We start from the raw sequence: 25,042 nt of genomic DNA on the forward strand, positions 1-25,042 counted from the left end.
GCGGTTGCTTGGTTTGTGGTTGGCTTTTAGGCCTTAGCCATGGTCCAAGCCATGCCTTAGATTGTTGGTAAGAGTCCTTGGGTGGTGGTTCAAGCCATTGGTCAATAGATTTCAGAGTTTACACCACAAACACACAAGTTGCCACTGCTGGATTTTTGACAGCAACTTTCATCTTAGGTTTTGGTGCTTGTTTGAGTTCTTGTTTGGCTTTTAGCCCATGGCCTTGGACTGTACAGTACCTCAATGAGTTAGGAAAGTCATGTTTTTGGCCGTTCGTGATTTGGTCGAGTTTAGAGGTCGTACAAGAATTTACGGTGAAATGTGCCAAAATGACTCTCGAAAGCGTGTCTTATGTTTTTGGATTCCTTTCACCTATTTTCATGTTTTACCGTTATTATGCATATTTTTCAGTATGTTTGCGGTATTTTTAATCATGGTTAAACATCGGTTTAATGTTGGTTCGGGTTGGTACGATACCATGATTAAAATTCAAGTGGTTGGTACTAATAGTCTCATTTTTGGTTAAGTTTTCGTCAAGTTAAGATTTATTGCATGTGTCACATATTAGAATTAAGTCACAGCAAGCCTGGGAACGATCCAAATCAACGGTAAAAATATGGTTATAATTATATTACGTGCATAAAAATATAAAATATTTATTTTTGAGATATATGCGATATGTCTTGTGGCCACCTTATGTTATGGGTTTGGAAGTCGGTAGGCGCAACCAAGGACCTCTCCACCCGGTGACTTACGACCGGTTTATGATTATGTATGGGTACGGACATCCAGTCCAAGGGCTATGATTGATCGCCACCGCCCAGTATACTGTGGTTTAGTCTGATCAGGCGCTCACGTTATGTTATGGGCCACTAGCTTAGAAACATTATCTCTACCAGAGAATTATGATATGACATGACAGAGCTCTATTGAGCAAAGCTCTTACGTATGATTTTCAGATATGCACGTAATTATAATTATTCATGATACGATTTTCACCATGCGCTTTACGATACCATATTTTTACGTTGCATGCGATTTTATGATATATATTACTTCTTATTCACGATATATACATGTTGAGTCTTTAGACTCACTAGACTTGATTGTTGTAGGTATGGATGAGGTCGAGACGGAGGGCGTAGACCAGTGAGCTATCTTGTGGCAGCAGTAGAAAACCCGAGGACCTCATGTTTTAGCTTATGCATCTTTTATCATTCAAACTCAGTTTTAATACGTTGGATTATTTTTAAATTGTTGTTTACGTTGGATTATTTTTAAATTGTTGCTTGAAAATATTATTTACTTCCACTGTTATTTAAAAGTTAAAATTATTTACATGTTTATTTTATAAATGAGGCAAAATAATTATTTATTTAGAAAACTTTTAATAATTCCGCAATACGATATACGAGCTTTTACAGTTGGTATCAGAGCCTATGATCTTGTAAAGGGTTCTAACTACTGCTCTCGAGAAGCTCATGAAGTCACGTCTTCGGTCTGGAAGTTTTACGATTACGCATTTATTTTAAAGCTTGAAATATTTTTACATCATGATTGCATGAAAGATTTTATGTCAAGATTACGATTATGCATTATTTATTTAAATTTAAAGAAATAGTGGAATTATGCATGTTGGTTACGTATGGGTTATAATTATGGAACAGCATGCCTCCTAGACGCATTATTGATCGCACGGGAGGTGATGAGCATCGTCAGGAGAACGAGGAGAGAGATATACCACCACCCCCTCCACCAGATATGAATGCCCAGATGCTAGCTGGGATGACTCAGTTCTTCGCACAGTTTGCGGGGAACAATGCAGTGGGAGCCAGACAGACGGGGCCGGAGGCTATCTATGAGCGGTTCATGAAGATGCGACCGAAGGAATTCTTAGGGACGTCAGATCCTATGGCTGCCGAGGGCTGGATTAAGTCCCTCGAGGTTATTTTTGAGTTTATGGGGCTTGAAGATGGAGATAGGGTTCGATGTGCGACCTATCTGTCCGGAGGAGACGCTCGCCTATGGTGGGAAGGAGCATCAGTGGCTTTGGATTTGACTACTTTGAGCTGGGCGCGCTTCACAGAGGTATTCTACTCTAAATATTTTACTGAAGAGGTGCATTCGAGGTTGACCACGGAGTTCATGATCCTGAGGCAGGGAGACTTGACTGTTACGGAGTTCATCCGTAAGTTCGAGAGGGGATGTCATTTTGTACCCCTAATTTCTAACGATGCTGGAGCCAAATTGAGGCATTTTCTGAATGGTCTACGGCCGATCTTACGCCGTGATGTTAGGGTGGCTGGCCTACTACCTATGATGTTGCTGTTTCCAGAGCGCTAGCGGCAGAGCAAGACCAGAATGATATTGAGCGCGATCGCCAGGGTAAACGACCATTTCAGGTAACACACCGTCCCCCTCAGCCGCAGCATCAGAATAAGAGACCTTTCCAGGGTCCACCCAGGAACAGAGGGCCGCAACAGCAACAGCAGGGACGAGCAGTCCCGAGGACAGTGGAGTATCCAGTCTGTGCCAAGTGCTCACGTCGTCATGGTGGGACTTGTATGTATGGTTTGGGAAAGTGTTACAAATGTGGTAGTACTGACCACATATTGAAGAATTGACCTCAGAAGAATCTGCCTACCCAAGGCAGAGTTTTTGCTCTCCATGCTACGGAGACTAACCCGGAGACGATGCTCATAACAGGTATCCTAAATCTTTAAATTTTATTTGAAGTTTAATGTTTTGGGTCAAGATTTTGAACTTAGAATTTATGATAGGATTGCATGTTCTAAGCAGTGTTAGCTACGAGAATTTAGGTTAAAAGAACTTTGACCTTTGCATGTCTATAAGCATAGTTCTTGTAAAACTATTGGGTTTAGCATGATATTCCAATCTTTCAGGGAGAATCTTTATAGCCGGTTCAGCTACGAAAGCCCTGATAGATTCAGGGGCTACTCATTCATTCATTTCAGAAACCTTTGCAAATTCTCTCAAGATCTAGACAATTGGGCTAGACATAGAGTATTCAGTAGCATTACCTTCTGGAGAAGAGATGACAGCTACTAATGTGATCCGAGATATAGACCTTGAACTTCATGGTAATCTCGTGTATGCGGATCTTATAGTTCTGCCGATGCCAGAATTTGATATAATTCTAGGGATGGACTGGCTATTGAGGAACAGAGTTTTGATTGATTTCCAGCGGAGATCTGTTCTCGTCCGACCGCCTGGGATGGAACAATTCTTATTCGAACCAGACAGGTATTTTAATTTACCGCGTATAATACCTTATGTCCAGGCTAGGAAACTCATGCATCGAGGGTGTCGAGCATTTTTAGCTACTCTTGTATCTGTTCCCGAGATGCCCAAACAGTCAGCATCCGATGTTCCTATTGTCCGAGACTTTCTAGAAGTTTTCCCTGATGATGTCTCTGGTTTAGCACCGGTGCGAGAGGTGGAATTTTCTATTGAGCTTATGCCAGGTACCACACCGATATCAAAAGCACCATACCGATTAGCACCGACAGAGATGGCAGAACTCAAGAAACAGATTCAGGAACTTCTTGACAAGGAGTTCATTCGCCCGAGCTTTTCGCCATGGGGCGCACCGGTCTTGTTTGTGAAGAAAAAGGATGGTTCGATGAGGCTCTGCATTGATTACCGGGAGTTGAACAGAGTTATAGTGAAGAACAAATACCCACTCCCGAGGATTGAAGATTTATTTGACCAGTTGCAGGGAGCTTCAGTATTCTCCAAGATTGATCTGCGTTCTGGTTATCATCAGCTGAGAGTGAAAGACGCCGATGTTCTCAAGACTGCTTTTAGGACTCGTTATGGCCACTTCGAGTTCCTTGTGATGTCGTTCGGTTTGACGAATGCGTCAGCGATTTTCATGGATCTCATGAATCACGTATTTCAGCCATACCTTGATCAGTTCGTGATAGTATTCATAGATGATATCCTCATCTACTCAAAGAATCAAGAGGATCACAGCAGACATCTGACCACAGTATTGCAGACCTTACAAAAACATAAGCTATTCGCGAAGTTCAGCAAATGCGAGTTCTGGTTGGAGAAAGTGGCATTCTTAGGCCACGTCGTTTCTAGCAGTGGTATTGAGGTAGACCCGGCAAAAGTTGCAGCAGTCAGAGATTGGGTTGTGCCGCAAAATGCATCAGAGATCCGTAGTTTCCTTGGGCTAGCAGGATACTATCTGAAGTTTATTCGGGGATTCTCCTCCATCGCAGTTCCACTCACATCATTGACGAAGAAGAATGTTAAGTATGTGTGGTGCGAGGAATGTCAGAAGAGCTTCGATACCTTGAAGCAAGCTCTTATTTCAGCGCCAGTGTTGGCCATGCTTTCAGGACCCGAAGATTTTGTTCTGTATACCGATGCTTCGAAACTCGGGTTAGGCGCAGTATTGACGCATCATGGGAAGGTGATAGCATATGCTTCTCGTCAGTTGAAGATTCATAAGAATAATTATCCTACCCATGATCTAGAGTTGGCAGCCGTAGTATTTGCATTGAAGATTTGGAGGCATTATTTGTACGGAGAGAAGTGCCAGATCTTTACCGACCACAAAAATCTCAAATACTTCTTTACACAGAAAGAGTTGAATATGCGACAGAGGCATTGGTTGGAGCTAGTGAAGGACTATGACTGTGACATTAGCTATCATCCTTGCAAAGCTAATGTAGTTGCGGATGCGTTGAGCAGGAAAGTCGCAGGGATGGCTCATTTGGTGGTTTCGAGACCTCTTCAGTTTTAAATTGCAGAGGTTTGATCTAGAGACATATCCTCGAGGTAGAGTTCCTCGTCTATCTAGTTTGACGATTCAATCTTCTCTTCTAGACCGTATTCGCAGTGCGCAGTTAGCAGACGAGCAATTGGCTAAGTGGAGACAGAGAGATGAAGCCAAGGGCAGTATCTTGTACACAGTTAGAGACGGTATTGTCAGATATCGAGACAGAATGTGGGTTCCTAGCGGCGATTCTATAAGAGAGGATATCTTATTTGAGGCCCATATGTCGTCGTACTCTATTCATCCTGGGAGTACGAAGATGTACAAAGACCTACAGTTATTATATTGGTGGCCAGGAATGAAGAGGGATATCAGACGTCTTGTGTCCGAGTGTCTGACATGTCAACTAGTGAAAGCAGAGCATCAGAGACCAGCAGGCATACTCAAGCCTCTTCCTATTCCCGAATGAAAGTGGGAGAATGTCACCATGGACTTCGTTGTCGGTCTGCCGAAGTCACTCAGAGGGTCGAATGCTATATGGGTGATTGTTGATCGTCTTACGAAATCAGCTCATTTCTTGCCTATTAATACGACTTTCTCCATGATCCAGTATGCAGAGTTATATATCCGGGAGATCGTTAGACTCCATGGTATTCCCGTTTCTATAATGTCTGACCAAGATCCTAGATTCACTTCATCATTTTGGAAAAGTCTACATTCAGCTATGGGTACGAAGTTGTTGTTTAGCACAGCTTTTCACCCACAGACAGATGGTCAGTCCGAGAGAGTTATCCAGATTTTGGAGGATCTTCTTCGTGCATGTGTTCTTGATTTCTCCGGGAGTTGGGAATCAAAGTTACCATTTGTGGAGTTTACCTATAACAACAGTTTTCAGTCGTCTATAGGTATGGCTCCATATGAAGCACTGTACGATTGTAAGTGTAGATCGCCTATTCATTGGGATGAAGTAGGGGAGAAAGCATAATTGGGTCCGGAGATTGTGCAGCAGGCTGCTGATGTAGTAGTCAAGATCCGTGATAGAATGAGGACTGCTCAGAGTAGACAGAAGAGTTATGCGGATCAGAGAAGGAGAGATTTAGAGTTCGCTGTTGGTGACCATGTTTTCGTGAAGATAGCACCGATGAAAGGTGTTATACGGTTCGGGAAGAAAGGAAAGCTCAGTCCGAGATTCATTGGGTCATTTGAGATCCTCGACAGAGTTGGGACATTAGCTTATCGTGTTGCTCTTCCCCCGAATCTGGCCGGAGTACACAACGTGTTTCACGTCTCCATGTTGAGGAAGTATATGGCGAATCCATCGCATGTCCTGAACTTTGAACCGTTGCAGCTCACTCCGAACTTGTCTTATGAGGAAAGACCAGTGCAAATCCTAGACAACCAAGAGCAAAGGCTTCGGAACAAAATGGTCAAGTTAGTGGAAGTTAAATGGCTCAATCATTCGGAGGAGGAAGCTACGTGAGAATCTGAGCCGGAGATGAGGAGTCGTTATCCCGAGTTATTCGGTAAGTTTTAATTTCGAGGACGAAATTTCTTTTAAGGGGGGTAGAGTTGTAGAACCCGAAAATCATATTATGTATAAGCCATGCATAATTGCTACTATTTAAATTAAAAATGAATATTTTATATAAATATGAAGTGTTTTAATTATTTTAAAAGTAGATGTTTAGTTTTATCTTTTCAGGATAAATACGCGAGGTCGGACCGGAGTTTGGAGATTAGAGATAAGAATAATAATAAGGAAATATTCCTAAATTTAATTTAAGTCAAGGAATAATTTAATTTAAAGAAATAGAATGTTTTAGAATTTATTTAATTAATTAGAGCCAAGTTGGTAAATAAATTCTTTTAAGTTCAATATTTAATTAAAGCTTAAATTAAAATGTGTAAAAAATTGAGGATGAATTAATCTATGTATATTATATACAAGAAATTAAACATAACATTTAAATACTTAAATTGAGGTCAAACATGCCATACAAAATTCTAAGCAAGATTTTAAACTAAATTAATTTGCTAATGCATTAAAATATACATAATGAAGGTTTAAAATCTTAAACAAGAAAAATGCAAAGTTTAAATAAAAAATAAACCATGCAAATGAGTAACAATTTCGGTCAAAACATTTCTTAGGTGTAGTAAATTTCATTCAAATCACCTCATTAGTCTTTAAAGAAAATATAATTCTCCACCTTTAATTCACTAGTTATTAGTACATTCAAATACTATAATTCACATAACTTTTCCTCAACTAATTAACCAAGCAAACTAACGGGAAGCTACAACAAAGAATGGAGAATAAAACGAAGGCAGTTAGGAGAAGGAGAAACAATTCAAATGCTATTCAACTCCTTCAATTGTAACCTCCCACCTTAATGTATATTATTACACCTTTATCACCCCTTATAACACTCACCTTTATTGTCCATCAAACCCACGTTTTCACCTTTGAAAAATATCAGAAATAGGCTACTGAAATCATGAATTAGCAGCAAGAATGGAAGAATAAAATCAAATACAACAAGGTGGAAGAAACAATTCAAATTCTCACTTGTAACTCCTAACTAAATGCATAGTATTAACCCTTAACACCTCCTATATCATTCACCTTCATCCTTTACACTTTCTACACTCATATACTCGAAAACACCAGAAAGATAGCAGCTTTGAATCGTGATAGCAACAGCTGAAACAAGAAGAAAATACAACTCCGTTCCGTCGCGTCGTATTGTCGTATTGATTTGTTTTTGTCAAAACAAATTCCAGATATGTATATATGGTTTTTTTTCTCTTCAATCAAGTCCTATAGATATTTTAAAACATTGAATACTCAGTATTTATGAGGCAAAAACAAAATTTGGACAGCAAGTATTCAAAAAATCTGTACAGCACCTCGGCTTTTGATTGTGCTTCACGGTTGCTGTATTTTTTGTTGGTTTCAGGAGTTGTTTCGTTTCCAGGCACCCAAGGCTGCTTCTAGACATAATTTAGAATGTGTTAGAGTGCTTTTGGTTCAATTGTTTCGGTCCATACACTCAAGAACAAAGAAATGACAGCAAGTTCTTCATAGGTGCAGAATTGAATCACGATTTTTTTTTCTCTTGGTTGGTTAAGGAGTGAGTTCGAATCATGGCTGTCCTGGGGACTGTAGCCACGGTTAGAACCCTTCCTTATCATTTCTAGGACTTGACCATTGTGTCCTTTCCAAGCTTGGTTCACGGATCTTTAAGATTTCTACATAAACAAGACATGAGCTCTTCGGTTTTAAGATTTTGAAATTCTGTAGGAGTATGGTTTCGGTTTTTGATTGTTGAATGGATTGTGGTTGGCTTGTAGCCCATAACCATGGTTCATACAACACTCCATCATGTCTAGATCGAGCCATGGTCGATAAAATGGCCCTTGGAACGAGACAAGACAGTAAAATGGTTCAATACAACTCACTACACAGCAAGTGATGCTTTCGGTTGGTGTGCTGTGGTTGTTCTAGGCGGTTGCTTGGTTTGTGGTTGGCTTTTAGCCCTTAGTCATGGTCCAAGCCATGCCTTAGATTGTTGGTAAGAGTCCTTGGGTGGTGGTTCAAGCCATTGGTCAATAGATTTCAGAGTTTACACCACAAACACACAAGTTGCCACTGCTGGATTTTTGACAGCAACTTTCATCTTAGGTTTTGGTGCTTGTTTGAGTTTTGTTTGGCTTTTAGCCCATGGCCTTGGACTGTACAGTACCTCAATGAGTTAGGAAAGTCATGTTTTTGGCCGTTCGTGATTTGGTCGAGTTTAGAGGTCGTACAAGAATTTACGGTGAAATGTGCCAAAACGACTCTCGAAAACGTGTCTTATGTTTTTGGATTCCTTTCACCTATTTTCGTGTTTTACCGTTATTATGCATATTTTTCAGTATGTTTGGGGTATTTTTAATCATGGTTAAACGTCGGTTTAATGTTTGTTCGGGTTGGTACGATACCATGATTAAAATTCAAGTGGTTGGTCCTAATAGTCTCATTTTTGGTTAAGTTTTCGTCAAGTTAAGATTTATTGCATGTGTCACATATTAGAATTAAGTCGCAGCAAGCCTGGGAACGATCCAACTCATCCGGTAAAAATAAGGTTATAATTATATTACGTGCATAAAAATATAAAATGTTTATTTTTGAAATATATGCGATATGTCTTGTGGCCACCTTATGTTATGGGTTTGGAAGTCGGTAGGCGCAACCGAGGACCTCTCCACCCGGTGACTTACGACCGGTTTATGATTATGTATGGGTACGGACATCCAGTCCAAGGGCTGTGATTGATCTCTACCGCCCAGTATACTGTGGTTTAGTCTGATCAGGCGCTCACGTTATGTTATGGGCCACTAGCTTAGAAACATTATCTCTACCAGAAAATTATGATATGACATGACAGAGCTCTATTGAGCAAAGCTTTTACGTATGATTTTCAGATATGCACGTAATTATAATTATTCATGATACGATTTTCACCATGCGCTTTACGATACCATATTTTTACGTTGCATGCGATTTTATTATATATATTACTTGTTATTCACGATATATACATGTTGAGTCTTTAGACTCACTAGACTTGATTGTTGTAGGTACGGATAAGTTCGAGACGGAGGGCGTAGACCAGTGAGCTATCTTGTGGCAGCAGTAGAAAACCCGAGGACCTCATGTTTTAGCTTATGCATCTTTTATCATTCAAACTCAGTTTTAATACGTTGGATTATTTTTAAATTATTGTTTACGTTGGATTATTTTTAAATTGTTGCTTGAAAATATTATTTACTTCCACTGTTATTTTAAAGTTAAAATTATTTACATGTTTATTTTATAAATGATGCAAAATAATTATTTATTTAGAAAATTTTTAATAATTCCGCAATACGAAATACGGGCCTTTACAAAACCAGTCCCCAAATTTCTTAAATTTGCAACATTAATTCTTAATTTCCTCAAAAATTATCTAATTTGTCCATAATTTTGAAAATTCCACAATTATCCATAAGTTCTTGGCGTTCCTAATTCCATTTTATAGGTTTCTCGTAGAATAAAATTCAATAATTTTAAGCTTATTAGACCCAAAATCAATTTCCATAACCTCAAAAAATTACAGATTTAACCCAAATATTCCTCAAAATTTCAAATTTAATCCTCAAAAATTTCGTAATTTTAAATTTGACCCTTAAAGTTCTCAAAAATTACATTTTTGGCCCCACAACTCTTCGAAATTAGCATTTTTGTCCCCATAAAATTTTCGATTTTAGCCTCATTAAACCTTAAAATTCTCGAAACTCAGAATTTAATCCCAAAATTATGTAAATTCGAAAATAGTTCTTTACAATTTTATTTTTGCACTTAGGTCCTCAAATTATTGGTTATTTAGGTCCTCAAATTATTGGTTATTTAGGTCCTCAAATTATTGGTTATATAGGTCCTTAAAATTCTCAATTAATGCAATTCGATCCTTAAATCCAACTAGGTAGAGCATGCATCCTACATAAATTCTACGTTTTTATATTTCCAAAGATCGTCGTAGTCTTCGAATCATTAATCCTTACATTGAATCCTCAAAAATTAACTCAACTAGCAACAACGAACCATCAGTAATTTTTTAGAAAATCTATAAGTCCCAAAAGCTTTCATAATCTTCATGACTAACTTGTGACCCAAAGAGTAGAATATCATTACTTACTAACCAAAAATCAATATAGACAAATCATTTACAACCTTTCCTAATTCCCAATAGCAAAATTCTTATTCATGTCCAATTCCACCACAAAGCCAGCATGCATGAATCATATAATTTCTCATTTAGGCTGTGTTTGGTTCAAGTGATAGGATTATTGAATGATTAACACGTAAATGATAAGAAAAAGGATTATTTACCAGTTTGTATGTTGTCCTAAAAACATTGTTTTGTTTGGTTTGATTTTGATGGGTTTGATAAACTAATAAATTAACTTTTCACTACCCAAAATACCCTTTGTAACAGTTGTTTGATTATTAAATTCAGACCCCTTTTTATCTCCTTTCCTAACATTTTCTTCGAACACGTTCCTCCAAAAAATATCTTCCAACACAAAAATTTATCTTCGTTCTTGTAAACAAATACAATACCGTATGTTCGAAAACAAAAAAATTTGTCTTTGTTCTTGTTCTCTGCCCAAATATAGCAAGTAATAAGTAGAAAAATTATTATTCAGTTCATGTTTCCGAATAAAAAAAAAATCAGAAATCGAGTAAAAAGTTCGGCCTAAGAGAAATATTACAAAGGAGAAATACTAGGGTTTCGTCAAACACGGATAATACAAACAGAAAACAGAATACAATTGAAGTTAACTAGGTGAACCAAAAGTAGAAAAAACAAGATTTTTGGCAGAGAAGCTAAACAGAAAGCTAGATCAATTGCCGAAACATTCAGAGCTTTCTCAGATTGATGCAAAATTTCGCAAAGTACATCCCAAAATTGAACATCAAAAAATTTAAAATCGACAACAATTTCTACAAATTCAAGTGTGAATCAAAGAAATTTAAAAATTACAATAACCTGATAACCGAAGATTTGAACGGGGAAAGAAAATATCGCGGACACACTCCTTTCTTCATTCGTCCATTGTTGCTCAGTTGGGGGAGACTTTTTTGTTGGCATTCTGGGGTGGATGAAAGGGTATGGTAGGAAAACACACGTTAGATAGAAAGCAGGATTAATAATAATGGGTTGGGGCAAGGGTTTATTTTAACTAGGCTAATACACTTGAGTCCATTGGACATTGGATTGGGTGTGGTTACTTGAAAATGAACCAAGCAGTGGATAGTGATGGACAAAATTGCGCAAACCTATTAATCAAGCCTACCAAACGCTGCGTTAATGTCGTAACATGTATAAAAAAAAATTGAAGCATCTAATCTCAAAACATAACAACAAATAAACATGTACTGTAAATCACTGTAAAACATATATCATGTAAATATGCAGGTGATAGCAGTAAATCATTTAAAATATTTAAAACATAAAATTTTACAGACTTGAGGCTTGAAGACTGAGCTGCAGTAGCTGGCAGTGGCATAGCCCTATCCAGGAACCTGACTCTGATACCAACTGAAACGTCTACTAAATTATTATTTTTTTAAAACTAAAATTCGAAAATAAATGTTTACAAAGCATGCATGAAGTAATTGCTGTAAAGCACACATTTTAAAATAAGAGGATTCCGATACTGGTAAAAATACTGCAGTTAAAACAATTTAACATCCTCAAAATCCTAGATTGATGTTTAAAAAAAAACATTTAAAAATCTTGCGAAATCACCAACGTATAACAAGAGTCAAAACATTTAACAATAATTCTTAAACCCACGTCTCGTAAACATATTATGCGGAAAAACGCAAGGTCTTCGGGTTATCCAGTGCACCCCCAGCTTAGCCTACTCAGTCTTCACGCCTCCAGTCTCTCCTCAACCAAAAGATCACATGCATCAATTACACCTAGTGAGTCTAAAGACTCAACACACCAGTAAATTTATATCAAATACATATACATAACATACAACAATGAAAAGTAATGTAATCAATATACATTTCATGCACTTAAAAGGCGTAAATTTAAACGCATCATTTGAAATCATAAATGTCAAAACAGCACTTCGTATCATCATATTCTTAAACATCAATTTTAATTGAATTCAGTTCTTTAGTTGTGACATTCGTATCAGCTTTATCGTTTCATCATTATACGATGGATCCATCTACATAAAACTGTGGTACCCGACGGCTGTCGGACATCACCGACAGTATTACCCATCCACTGTGCCTAGGCCTCATGATTGGCATTTATATAAACATCGTTAGTCACAACTAATTCTCATCCTTCAAAATATCATCATTTTCATCACTACTCAAAATCATACACATACGTAAATTTTTCTTAAAATCATGCATGTAACATACTTTTCATAATTTCATAAAAATCTTATTTATGATACATAAACATTTAAAGCATGATAAATATGTACCAGGGCGCTGCCAAGACTAAAATCACACCTCAGGTGCAAAATGCCCATTTTGACCTTAGAAACCCAAAATGACCATTTTAACCTTGGACCTCAAAAAGCCGACCCGAAGCTTACCAAACTCCTTAAAACATTCCAAAACTTATTTAAAAGTATTTCTAATACGTAAACTCGAGCCCGTTTTAAAACTTAACCGATTAATTTTAAAACTTAGACCGGAGTCCCGGTTTTAACCCGAATCAACCTGAAACTTAACCAAAACTTTCCCAAAGTTTTACTCCAAGGTCTAGGACATTTAATCTACGTAACCTGAATGCATGCAATATAGAGTTTTATTTAAATTATGTGTTTATTTATTTTTATGCATTTAATGCATAATTATTACATGATAGGGTTCATTTCATGATTTTTTTTTTGAAAAAGTTCACGCCTTAGGGTTTCTAGATGCACTTCGCGCTCGATCAAGGAACACAGATCGGGGAAATATCAGAAAAATTTTTTTATTACAAGTTAATTTTTATTAATTAATATGAGGTGTTTTAGGTGTATTTTTCAAGAAATATATTTTTTAGGTATTTTTATCCGCCAGAGCATATTTTTATTGGTACACAAATTTTATCGAAACAGAGGACTTTTTGAGGGTTCGAGCAATATTTCAAAAACTTACCAAAATGAAATATTTTTTGGGAGTGTGTTTCTACTTGATAGGCCTATTTTTAAGCTTAATGGGCTCAATACCTTTTTAATCCTTTTTAAATCAAAGTTAGGGCCCATTAGAATTTTAATTATCTATTTAACTGCTACCCTAAACATTCCCTAAACCTAACCCTATTCATATCAGCCGTCCACCCCTCCTTCAGCAGCACATCTCCACGCAAGTTTGCAGCTGAAGGTCTTGGTTCTCCCATTTTTCTTCAAGCAAGTCCTTCCCCGCTCCTCCGGCGCTTCCCTGACGCGTGTTACTCCATGTTTTCGTTATAAAACATCAAGGAACGCCATATAATTTTATTTTTGTATCATGCACGCTATATATTTGCTGATATGTGTTTACTTGCATAAGGATTTCTTGATCTAGCATAAAACATGGAGATTTTTCGATCTTTGTTTAAGTTCATGCATTCTTTTGTTCACCACTCACGCTTTCATGTATTTTCATGCAAGGGGCTGCTGGTTGTCGAGTTAAAGGGGCTGTGTTTGATGTTAAGGGTCGTTATAAGGGAGTAAGTCAAGGGTGTGCTCGGTTTTGTGTTGATGGCCGAGATGTTATATTGATGTGTATCTTGTTTGGGGTTGTGGTACGAGCTAAGGGTGGAGCCGACGGTGTGAGGCGACTCCAGGCCTTGGAATTGACTCTGATGGGTCTGAGCCACGATCTGGAAGAGCTTTAACACCGCTGGTCTTGACTCTAGGGCCGCACGAGGGAGATGAACCAAAGGGAGGTCACGGTTGAGTGTTTTGGGTGGCTAATGAGAGGATGAGATTTCCAGCATGCATGGGGCTGAGTCCTTAGGTTGGTTTTGTCCAGTAGGGTCCTTGGGTGCTTAGGAGAGGTTGGTTAGGAGCTGGTCCGTTCGGTCTTGAGTTAGGAGCGAAATTATGGAGGGTCGTGCACCTAGGGTTTTCGAATGGGACTTGGCTGAAAATTCCAGCAGCTTGTGGCCTCATTTTCGTCGGTTTTAGTGGGCTGCAAAATGTGGTTTAGAGGCTTGTAGGATGTATTTTAGGCATGGTTTTGAGTTTGGGAAAATTTGATTAAGTTCCGGGTCAATTCGGGTTAAAACCGGGCCTCCGGTCCAAGTTCTAAAAGGAATCTGTCAAGTTTTGATCGGGCTCGAGTTTATGTCTAATAAATACTTTTAAATATGTTTTGGGATGTTTTAAGGAGTTTGGTAATCTTCGGATCGAAATTTAGAAGTCCATGGGTAAATTGGTCATTTTGGGTTTCTAAAAGCAAAATGGTCATTTTTTATACCCGGGGTGAGATTTTAGTCCTGGCGGAGCCCTGAGCACAAATTTATCTTTTTTAAATGTTTAAGCATTAGGCTTATGATTTTTATGTAAATATGAAAAATATGGTGCATGCTTGATTTCAAGGAAAATACATATTTATGCATGTTTTTATTAAGTGGTGAACATGATGACACGTTTTGAAGGATTTGATTTGGTTGTGACTAACACAATTATATGAGATATTATGAGCTGAAACCAAGGCTCAGTGGACGGGTAATGTTGTCGCTGATCTCCCCGCCGTCGGGTACCATGGTTTTTAGATAGATTCATCGAATAGAGCTGATACGAAAGTCACAATTAATGAACTGAATTAAATTAAAAAAAAATATATACGTATATGATTAAACATGTTTTGACAGGTTATGATTCTATACGGCACGTTTACGTCATGCTATTAAGTTCATGAAATATATGTTGATTAAGGTAATTTCACTGTTGTGTACTACGTTTATGTACTTTCTATTAACGGTGCAGGTGTGTTGAGTCTTTAGACTCGCTAGGCGTGTTTAATGCAGGTAAGCATTTAGATGAGGAGACTGGAGGTGCCGAACTTTGAGTAGGCAGGACTGGATGTGTGAGCACGACCCGAGAACCACACCTTTCCGCACATCATGATTTTATGAGCTTCAAGTAGACATGATCAGTTTTACATGTTTTTTTAATGATACACTACTGATTTTCAGGATTTTTCTTGCTTTTTTTATTCGTGCATTGTTAAGGGCCGAGTTGGCACAATTTTTAAACCTACAATATTTTTCTTCGTCGATTGTTTACGATTATTTTTAAATGACATATTTTTTTAGTAGGGTTGCATGCATGAAAACTATTTAAATGATATTAACGAAAATGTGAGCTATTACTAAAAGAAAAAATATTTTCGCATTTTAAATTAGTAAACGTTTCAGTTAGTATCAGAGTAAGGGTCCTGTATAGGTTTGTGCCACCGCCAGCTTCTGAAGCTCAGTTTTCAAGCCTCAAGTCTGTAAACTTTTAAGATTTAAATGTTTTAAATGATTTACTGCTACCACCTGCATGATTACATGAGTTATGATTTACATTAAATGTTTAAATGCTTTTACGATTTAAGGATTTTTGTTTGAAAAACTAGATTAAATTGCACGATGGATTACATTTAAAATTGGACTATATTCAGATATCATGCCTCCCAAACGTGCCCCAGTGCAGATAGACATGACGATATTTCTGGAGGCGGCAGGGGCCCACCACCACCACCTATGGATGCAGCTACCCGTGTTCTGGAGGGTATGGCTAGGCTACTGGAGCAGGTACAGCAGGCTCCCAGACCGCCGGCCGATATTCTTGAGCAGTTTAGACAGCTCAACCCGAAGGAGTTCGAGGGTACCACTGATCCATTCTTGGCAGAGGGATGGATTAGATCGTTGGAGCTGCATTTTGAGTACCTGCAGATGAGAGATGGTGACCGGGTCAGGTGCGCCACCTATATGTTGAGGGATGATGCATCCCTATGGTGCGAGGGAGCCGCGCATGCCGTGGACTTGGCTACTCTCTCCTGGGACAGGTTCAAGGAAATATTCTACGGCAAGTATTTCCCAACAAATTTCAGGGGCCGCCTGATGAGGGAGTTCATGAGTCTCCGACAGGGGGACTTATCAGTGGTGGAGTTTATCCGCAAGTTTGACAGGGGCTGCCATTTTGTGCCCATGATAGCTAGTAATGCGGCTCAGAAGCTGAGGCACTTTATGGACGGAATGTGACCCACACTACGCCGGGATGTCATGTTGATGAGGCCGGTGAGCTATGACGAGGCCAACGCCTATGCTTTTCAGGAAGAGCAGGCGCTCTGAGACATCGATTTTGAGATGCAGTGGAAGAGACAGCAGACTCAGTATAGTTCCCAGCCACAGAAGAAGCAGGTTACTGGGCCACCGAGGCAGCAGGGGCAGCACAAGCCCCAGGGACAGCTTAGGAAGCCCCTGCAGCAGAGACCTCCTCAGGCGCCAGGGGCGCCTATGCCAGAGGACGGACAGCCTTGCAGACAGTGCAAAATGTTCCATTTTGGCAAGTGCATGTGGGGTACCACTACAAGAAAAACGCTAAACGACAACGGATTGTCATTTGACCATTTAAAACTGTTGTAACTGAGAGTTTTGTTGAAAGTGCGTTCAAAGACAATGGTTAAAAACCGTTGTCATAGCTATCATATTGCGACGGTTTTTTTTTTTTTGAAAAAACATCGCTAATTAGCGACATTTTTTGAATAAATCATCGCTAATTAGCGACGGTTTATGACTGGGTTATGAATTAACTGTCGCTAATTAGCGACAATTTTTGACTAAATCCGTCGCAAATTTTTTACGTAAAATAAAAAAAAATTACTTTTAAAATTTAATAAATATGTCAAAAAAAACTTGCAATCTGACTAAACTAATAATATTTATGATTTTAACTAACACTTAGAAATTTACCAAGATTTGAAGCGAAAAAACTTATCCGATTTTGAATTTAAAATTGTCTAAGAGAGAACAAATTATGGTGTGAAGAAAATGGACCGAGGGTGCGGATATTTATAGACAATTTGCGACGATTTTTGATTAAGTCGCTATTAGCGATGGTTTAACCACAAACTGTCGCTAATAGCGACAGTTAAGCTAAAGCTGTCGCTATTAGCGACGATTTGTCAATAAAACCGTCGCAATTTTTAAATTAGCGATGCTTTTAAAAAAAATCTTCGCTAATTTAAAAATTGGGATGGTTTTAGTAAAACCGTCACTAAATATAGCGACGGTTTTTGTTAAAACCATCGCTAATTTAAACATGCAACGGTTTTTATAAAACCATCGCTATATTTAAAATCGTCGCGACATATAGCCACAGTTTACAAAAACCGTTGTTTTTGCCCAAAAAACACGCTAATCCACAACGGTTTTCTAAAATCTTTATCGTAGGTGCGTTGTTGAAGGGGTTTTTTCTTGTATTGGACCTTTAAATGCTTCATTTGCCAATATGAGGACCATAAAACAGCAGACTGCCCTAGGAAAAAGGGCCCCAATACTGGCCGAGCATATGTGATGCATGCCGAGGAGGCCGAGGCAGGGCCAGATTCGATGCTGATTACTGGGAGTATATATATTTAAGGTGTATCCATGCATGCATTGCTATATTCAGGGGTTACACATTCGTTTATATTCGAATCTTTCGTCAAGTGGCTAGGAATCATACCATTAAAGATGGATTCAGGGTTCAGAGTATCGATTCCATCCAGGGATCAGATGTTCACTTCTCAGATAGTGAAGAGATTGGAGCTTCGGTTACAGAAATATATGGTGCAGGCAAATTTTATAGTGCTACCGTTGCCCGAGTTCGACATTATTATGGGTATGGATTGGCTTTCGTTGAACAGAGCTGTCATAGACTTTTGACAGAGGTCAGTGTCTGTCCGACCGCCCAGTGGGAAGCCATTTATCTTTGAGGCAGCCAAACACCAGCAGATGTAGCACATTATTTCATGTATGTATGCGAGGAAGCTTATAAAGAGAGGCTGCCAGGCATTTTTTGCCAGCATTGTATCAATGTTAGAGCCAGTCAACCAGAAACTAGATGACGTCGATGTGGTCAAAGAGTTCTCCAACGTTTTTCCTGACGATGTTTCAGGCATTTCACCAGACAGAGAGGTGGACTTTTCTATTGAGCTCATGCCAGGTACAGTGCCGATCTCTAAGGCACCCTACCGTCTAGCACCTGTCGAGATGAAAGAACTGAAAGATCAGATATAGGATTTGCTAGATAAGGGTTTCATTCGCCCTAGCTTTTCTCAATGGGGAGCACCAGTTCTGTTTGTCAAGAAGAAGGATGGCAGCATGCGACTATGGATTGACTACCGAGAGTTGAACAGGGTCACAGTCAAGAATAATTATTCATTGCCGAGAATCGAGGTTTTGTTTGATAAGCTTCAGGGAGCATCAGTGTTCTCAAAGATAAATCTTCGATCCGTATACCATCAGCTGAAGGTGAGAGAGTTTGACATGCATAAGGCAGCCTTCCGAACGCGCTATGAGCATTATGATTTTTCAGTGCGACAAATGCGCCAGCGATCTTCATGGATCTAATGAATCGTGTGTTTCAGCCATACTTGGATCAGTTAATCATAGTTTTCATTGACGATATCTTGTTCTATTCGAAGAGCAGGGCGGAGCATAGTCAGAATCTGAAGACCGTACTGTAGACTCTAAAGGATAGACGGCTGTATGCCAAGTTCAGTTAGTGCGAGTTCTGGCTCGATAGAGTTGCATTCTTGGGCCACATTGTATCTCGAGATGGTATTTAGGTCGACCTAAATAAGGTCGAGGCTGTCAGAGATTGGCCAGTGCCTAAAAGCGTGAGAGAGATCCGTAACTTCTTGGGATTGGCTAGATACTACAGGAAATTCATTGGGGGCTTCTCTTCCATTGCGGTGCCTTTAACCGCCTTGACAAAGAAGAACGCCAAGTTTATAAGGATATCTGAGTGCCAGGAGAGCTTTGACAGATTGAAGCAAGCATTGACCACCGCACCAGTTTTAGCTATGCTATCAGGGTAAGGAGAGTTTGTGATTTATAAAGAAGCTTCGAAGCTCGGGTTGGGCGATGTTCTGATGCAGCACGACAGAGTTATAGCCTACGCGTCCTGACAGCTAAAGGTCCATGAAAAGAATTATCCGACTCATGACTTCGAGCTAGCAGTAGTGGTATTTGTTCTTAAAATTTGGAGACACTATCTGTATGGGGAGAAAGGCATGATTTTCACTTATCATAAGAGCCTGAAGTACTTCTTCACACAAAAAGAGCTGAACATGAAGTAGAGGAGATGGATAGAGCTAGTCAAGGACTATGAATGTGACATTAGCTACCATCCAGGTAAGGCTAATGTGGTTGCAAACGGTGTAAGCAGGAATCACGCAGTGATTGCTCATTTGTCGCTATAGAGACCGCTACAGGTGGAGATTCAGAGATTTGGGCTTGCAGTTTATGCTAGGAGCGATTCCCCAAATCTTGCTACTCTGATAGTATAGCCGATATCGAGAGACAAAATTCGGGTAGGGCAGACTTCTGACGAGAAGTTTCAGAAGTGGAGATAGAGGGACGAGGATAAAGACCAGAGACAATATACAGTTGTTGACGTCATAGTCAGATATAGGGACCGTCTATGGATTCCTGACAGTAATTCCCTTAGAGTAGATATCTTGAGAAAGCCCACAGCAACCCGTACTTCATCCATCCAGGAAGTTCGAAGATGTATTAGGATCTGCAGACTCTTTATTGGTGGCCGAGCATGAAGCGAGTTATTCTGCGTTTCATTTCCGAGTGTTTGATTTGTCAGCAGGTCAAAGCAGAGCATCAGAGACCTGCAGGGAAGCTGAGACCCCTCCCTATTCCCGAGTGGAAATGGGAGAACATCACCATGGACATTGTAACAGGACTTCCGAGGACTACTGGAGGATATAATTCCATCTAGGTGATAGTTGATTGGCTCACTAAGTCAGCTCACTTTCTACCGATCAAGAAGAATTTCACAATGACTCAGTACACAGAGCCATACATCAGAGAGATAGTCAGACTCCACGGGATTCAAGTGTCCATCGTGTCAGACAGGGATCTGAGGTTCACGTCTACATTTTGAAATAGTCTACATCAGGCGTTGGGTACTAAGTTACTGTTCAATAATGCTTTCCATCCTCAGACAGATGGACAGTCAGAGAGGGTGATTTAGATTTCGGAGGACGTACTCCGAGCTTCCATGATCGACTTCTTGGGCAGCTGTGAGCCGAAGTTACCGCTTGTGGAGTTCTCATAAAACAACATTTATCAGGCATTGATCGGTATGGCTCCATACGAGGCAATGTGCGGGAGGAAGTGTAGGTCGCTAGTGTATTGGGATGAGGTAGGAGAGAGAGAGCAGAGTTGGGTCCAGACATTGTCAGGCAGACAACAGAGTTAGTGGGTAGGATTCGAGACAGGATGAGGACCGCTCAAAGCTGTCAGAAAAGTTACGCAGATCAGAGGCGCAAGGATCTCGAGTTTGCAGTAGGGGATCAAGTGTTTGTGAAAGTCGCACAGATGAAGGGGTGATGAGATTCGAGACACTTTCTTACATAGTTGCATTACCGTCGAGTTTGGCGGGAGTTCATAATGTGTTCCACGTCTCTATGCTGCGGAAGTACATGTCGAATCCTTCGCATGTGCTGAACTATGAGCCACTTCAGTTAACACCGCACCTGTCATTTGAGGAGAGACCCACTCAGATTTTAGACAGAGATGAGAGGAAGCTCCGGAACAAGGTGATCCACATATTCAAACTCAAGTGGTTAAATCATTCCGAGGAGGAGGCTACTTGGGAGACTGAGTTCGAGATGAGGAGTCGCTACCCGGAGTTATTCGATATGTTCTAAATTTCGAGGACGAAATTTTATTTAAGGGTGAAAAGTTGTAAGGTCCATGAAATTTAATCTACGTAACTTGAATGCAGGAAATCTAGGATTTTATTTAAATTATGTGTTTATTTATTTTTATGCATTTAATTCATAATTACTGCATGATAGGATTCATTTCACGATTGTTTTTATAAAAGTTCACGAATTAGGTTTCTGGATGCACTTCGCGCTCGATCGAGGAACGGAGACCGGGGAAATATTAGGAAAATTATTTTTATTACATGTTTAGTTTGTATTAATTAATACGAGGTGTTTTAGGTGTATTTTTCAAGAAATTGATTTTGTTGGGTATTTTTACCCGCCAGAGCATATTTTGTAACCGTACGCAAATTTTATCGAAACGGGGGACTTTTTTAGGGTTCGAGCAGTATTTTCAAAAACTTACCAAAATAAAATATTTTTCGAGAGTGTGTTTGGACTTGATGGGCCTATTTTTAAGCTTAATGGGCTCAAAACCCTTTTAATTCTTTTTAAATCAAAGTTAGGGCCCATTAGCATTTTAATTATCTGTTTAACTACTACCCTAAACACTCCCTAAACCTAACCCTATTTATATCAGCCGTCCACCCCTCCTGCACATATCCACGCAAGTTTGCAGCTGAACGTCTCAGTTCTCCCATTTTTCTTCAAGCAAGTCCCTCCCCGCTCTTCCGGCGCTTCCCCGACGCGTATTACTTCAAGTTTTCATTCATTAAACATCAAGGCACACCATGTACTTTTATTTTTACATTATACATGCTATATAATTGCTGATATGTGTTTTCTTGCATAAGGATTTCTCGATCTAGCATAAAACATGGAGATTTTCGATTTTTGTTTAAGTTCATGCATTCTTTTGTTCACCACTCAGCTTTCATGTATTTTCGTGCAAGGGGCTGCTGTTTGTCAAGTTAAAGGGGATGTTTTTTATGGTAAGGGTCGTTATAAGGGAGGAAGTCGAGGGTGTGCTCGGTTTTTTGTTGATGGCCGAGAGGTTATGTTGATGTGTGTCTTGTTTTGGGTTGTGGTACGAGCCAAGGGTGAAGCCGACAGTGTGAGGGTGACTCTATGCCTTGGACTTGTCTCTATTGGGTCTGAGCCATGATTTGGAAGAGCTTGAACACCGTTGGTCTTGAATCTAGGGCCGCACGAGGGAGACGAACCAAAGGGAGGTCACAGTTGATTGTTTTGGGTGGCGAGCGAGAGGATGCGATTTCCAGCATGCGTGGGCTGAGTCCTTGGGTTGGTTGGTCTAGTAGGGTCATAGTGTGGTCTAGGAAAGGTTGGTTAGGAGCTGGTCTTTTCGGTTTTGAGTTAGGGGCGAAATTATGGAGGGTAGTGCACCTAGGGTTTTCGAATAGAACTTGGCTGAAAATTCCAGCAGCTTGTGGCCTCGTTTTCTTGGGTTTTAGTGGACTAGAAAATGTGGTTTAGAGGCTGGTAGGATGTATTTTAGGCATGGTTTGAGTTTGGGAAAATTTGATTAAGTTTCGGGTCGATCCGGGTTAAACCGGGCCCCCGGTCCAAGTTTTAAAATGAATCGATCAAATTTTGATCGGGCTCGAGTTTACGTCTAAGAAATACTTCTGAATATGTTTTGGGATGTTTTAAGGAGTTTAGTAAGCTTCGGGTCAAAATTTAGAATTGCAGGGGTAAATTGGTCATTTTGGGTTTCTAGGGGCAAAATTGTCATTTTGCATCCGAGGTGAGATTTTAGTTTTGACGGCGCCCTGAGCACAAATTTATCATGTTTTAAAAGTTTAAGAATTAGGTTTATGATTTTTATGTAAATATGAAAAATACGGTGCATGTTTGATTTCAAATAAAATTTACGTTTATGCATGTTTTTATTAAGTGGTGAACATGATGACACGTTTTGAAGGAAGGGATTTGGTTGTGACTAACACGATTATATGAGATATTATGAGCTGAGGCCAAGGCTCAGTGGACGGATAATGCTGTCGTTGATGTTCCCGTCGCCGAGTACCGCGGTTTTTAGATGGATTCATCGAATATAGCTGTTACGATAGAGCTGATACAAAAGTCACTACTAATGAACTGAATTCAATTAAAAGAAAATGTATATGTATATGATGATATGATGAGACATGTTTTGACATGTTATGATTCTATACGACACGTTTACGTTCATGCTATTAAGTTTATTAAATGTATGTTGATTACGGTATTTTCACTGTTGTGTGCTATGTATATGTACTTATTATTAACGGTGCAAGTGTGTTGATTCTTTATACTCACTAAGCATGTTTGATGCAGGTAAGCATTTAGATGAGGAGACTAGAGGTGCCGAACTCTGAGTAGGCAGGGCTGGATATGCGAGCACGACCCGAGGACCACACTTCTTCGCACATCATGTTTTTATGAGTTTTGAGCATACATGATTAGTCTTACACGTTTTTCTTTTTGATACGCTGTTGATTTTCAGGATTTTACTTGTTTGTTTTATTCATGCATGATTGAGGGCCGAGTTGGCAATTTTTAAATTACAGTATTTTTATTTTTCGATCATTTACGATTAATTTTTAAATGCCATTTTTTTCAACAGGGTTGCATGCATGCAAAATATTTAAATAATATTTATGAAAATGTGAGCTTTTACAAAAAAAAATATTTCTGCATTTTAAATTAGTAGATGTTTCATTTAACATACCTAAAACACACTCTAACAGCCCTTAAACCTCAAACTCTAGCTCACTATGACTCCCTAAATAATAACCACAAGTTGCTGGAAATCTGCATAGCCCCATTCGAAAACACTAGGTGCACAACCCTCAATAATTTCGTCCCTAGCTCAAGACCGAGCGGACAAGCTCCTAAAAAACCTTTCCTAGACCACCTTAGGACCCTAGTGAACCGAACCAACCCAAGGACTCAACCCCATGCACGCTGTAAATTGCACACACTCGCTAAGACCCGAAATCACCGCACCCGAGACTCGTCTCCTTAAAAGCAATCGGCCGACTCCACATGTGGTTCCAATGGTGGTTGAGCCTCCCTGGGCCGTGGCTCAGACCCACCAGGATCTGGTCCATGGCTATGTTCAGCCCTTGTACCGTATGTTCTACCCCTTACCCGATTCCCAAACAAAACGACCAACAAGAGAACTAGCAATCGGCCTCTACCATGACACGTTCCAAACCCGAATCCAGCACCTAGACATCTTCGATATCAACATGTCCGGCCCTTAACAAGACGTAATAAAGTAGCCCCCTTGTAGCAAATCAAGAAAACGTGAGTAACAAACATTAGGATGCAATATTTTCATATAAACCTTCAACGAAATTCACACACAATTTGGATCGAAAGTTTTACATGCATTTAAACAAATTTTCTTATAATATCGGCGTGAATGATGTGCAAAGGAAGAGAAATTCATGCCTTGATGATTGATGGTCGAAAACTTGAAGAAATCGAGTCGGAGAAGCACTGGAGGAGCGGGGAAAATGTCTTCTTGAAAGCACACAGCTATGGCCGAGAGTTTGCTACTGGTTTTTCTCACGTGGAGGCTGCTATGAGAGGGGAGGGACGGCTGATGAGAGTTAATTAGGTTTATGGTGTGTTTAGTGTAGTAATTAAATAGTAAGCGAAATGCTAATGGGCCCTTAATCATGTTTTAAAAAGTTTAAAAAGGGTCTTGAGCCCACTAAGTAAAAAAATAGGCCCATCAAGCCCAAACACACTCTCGAAAAATATGTCGTTTTGGTAAGTTTTTGAAGATATTGCCCGAGTCCCTCAAAAAGCCCTCCGTTTCGAAATTTGTGTACCGATTAAAAATATGCTCTGACGGGTAAAAATAC

At 39.5% G+C, this 25,042-nt stretch overlaps 1 protein-coding gene across 1 annotated transcript in view; it reads right to left on the bottom strand.

The window, feature by feature from the left end:
* LOC142550075 (uncharacterized) overlaps window positions 1-13,695 on the bottom strand; it is a 34,198-nt gene extending 20,503 nt beyond the window's left edge. The window contains exon 1 of the mRNA XM_075659314.1: window positions 13,610-13,695. Coding sequence (XP_075515429.1) covers window positions 13,610-13,695 — 86 coding nt within the window. The remainder of the gene's footprint in view (window positions 1-13,609) is intronic.
* Between the last annotated feature and the right edge of the window lie 11,347 nt (window positions 13,696-25,042).

This window comes from Primulina tabacum, chromosome 6 (assembly GCF_025594145.1).
Source record: "Primulina tabacum isolate GXHZ01 chromosome 6, ASM2559414v2, whole genome shotgun sequence".
Lineage (NCBI taxonomy): Eukaryota > Viridiplantae > Streptophyta > Magnoliopsida > Lamiales > Gesneriaceae > Primulina > Primulina tabacum.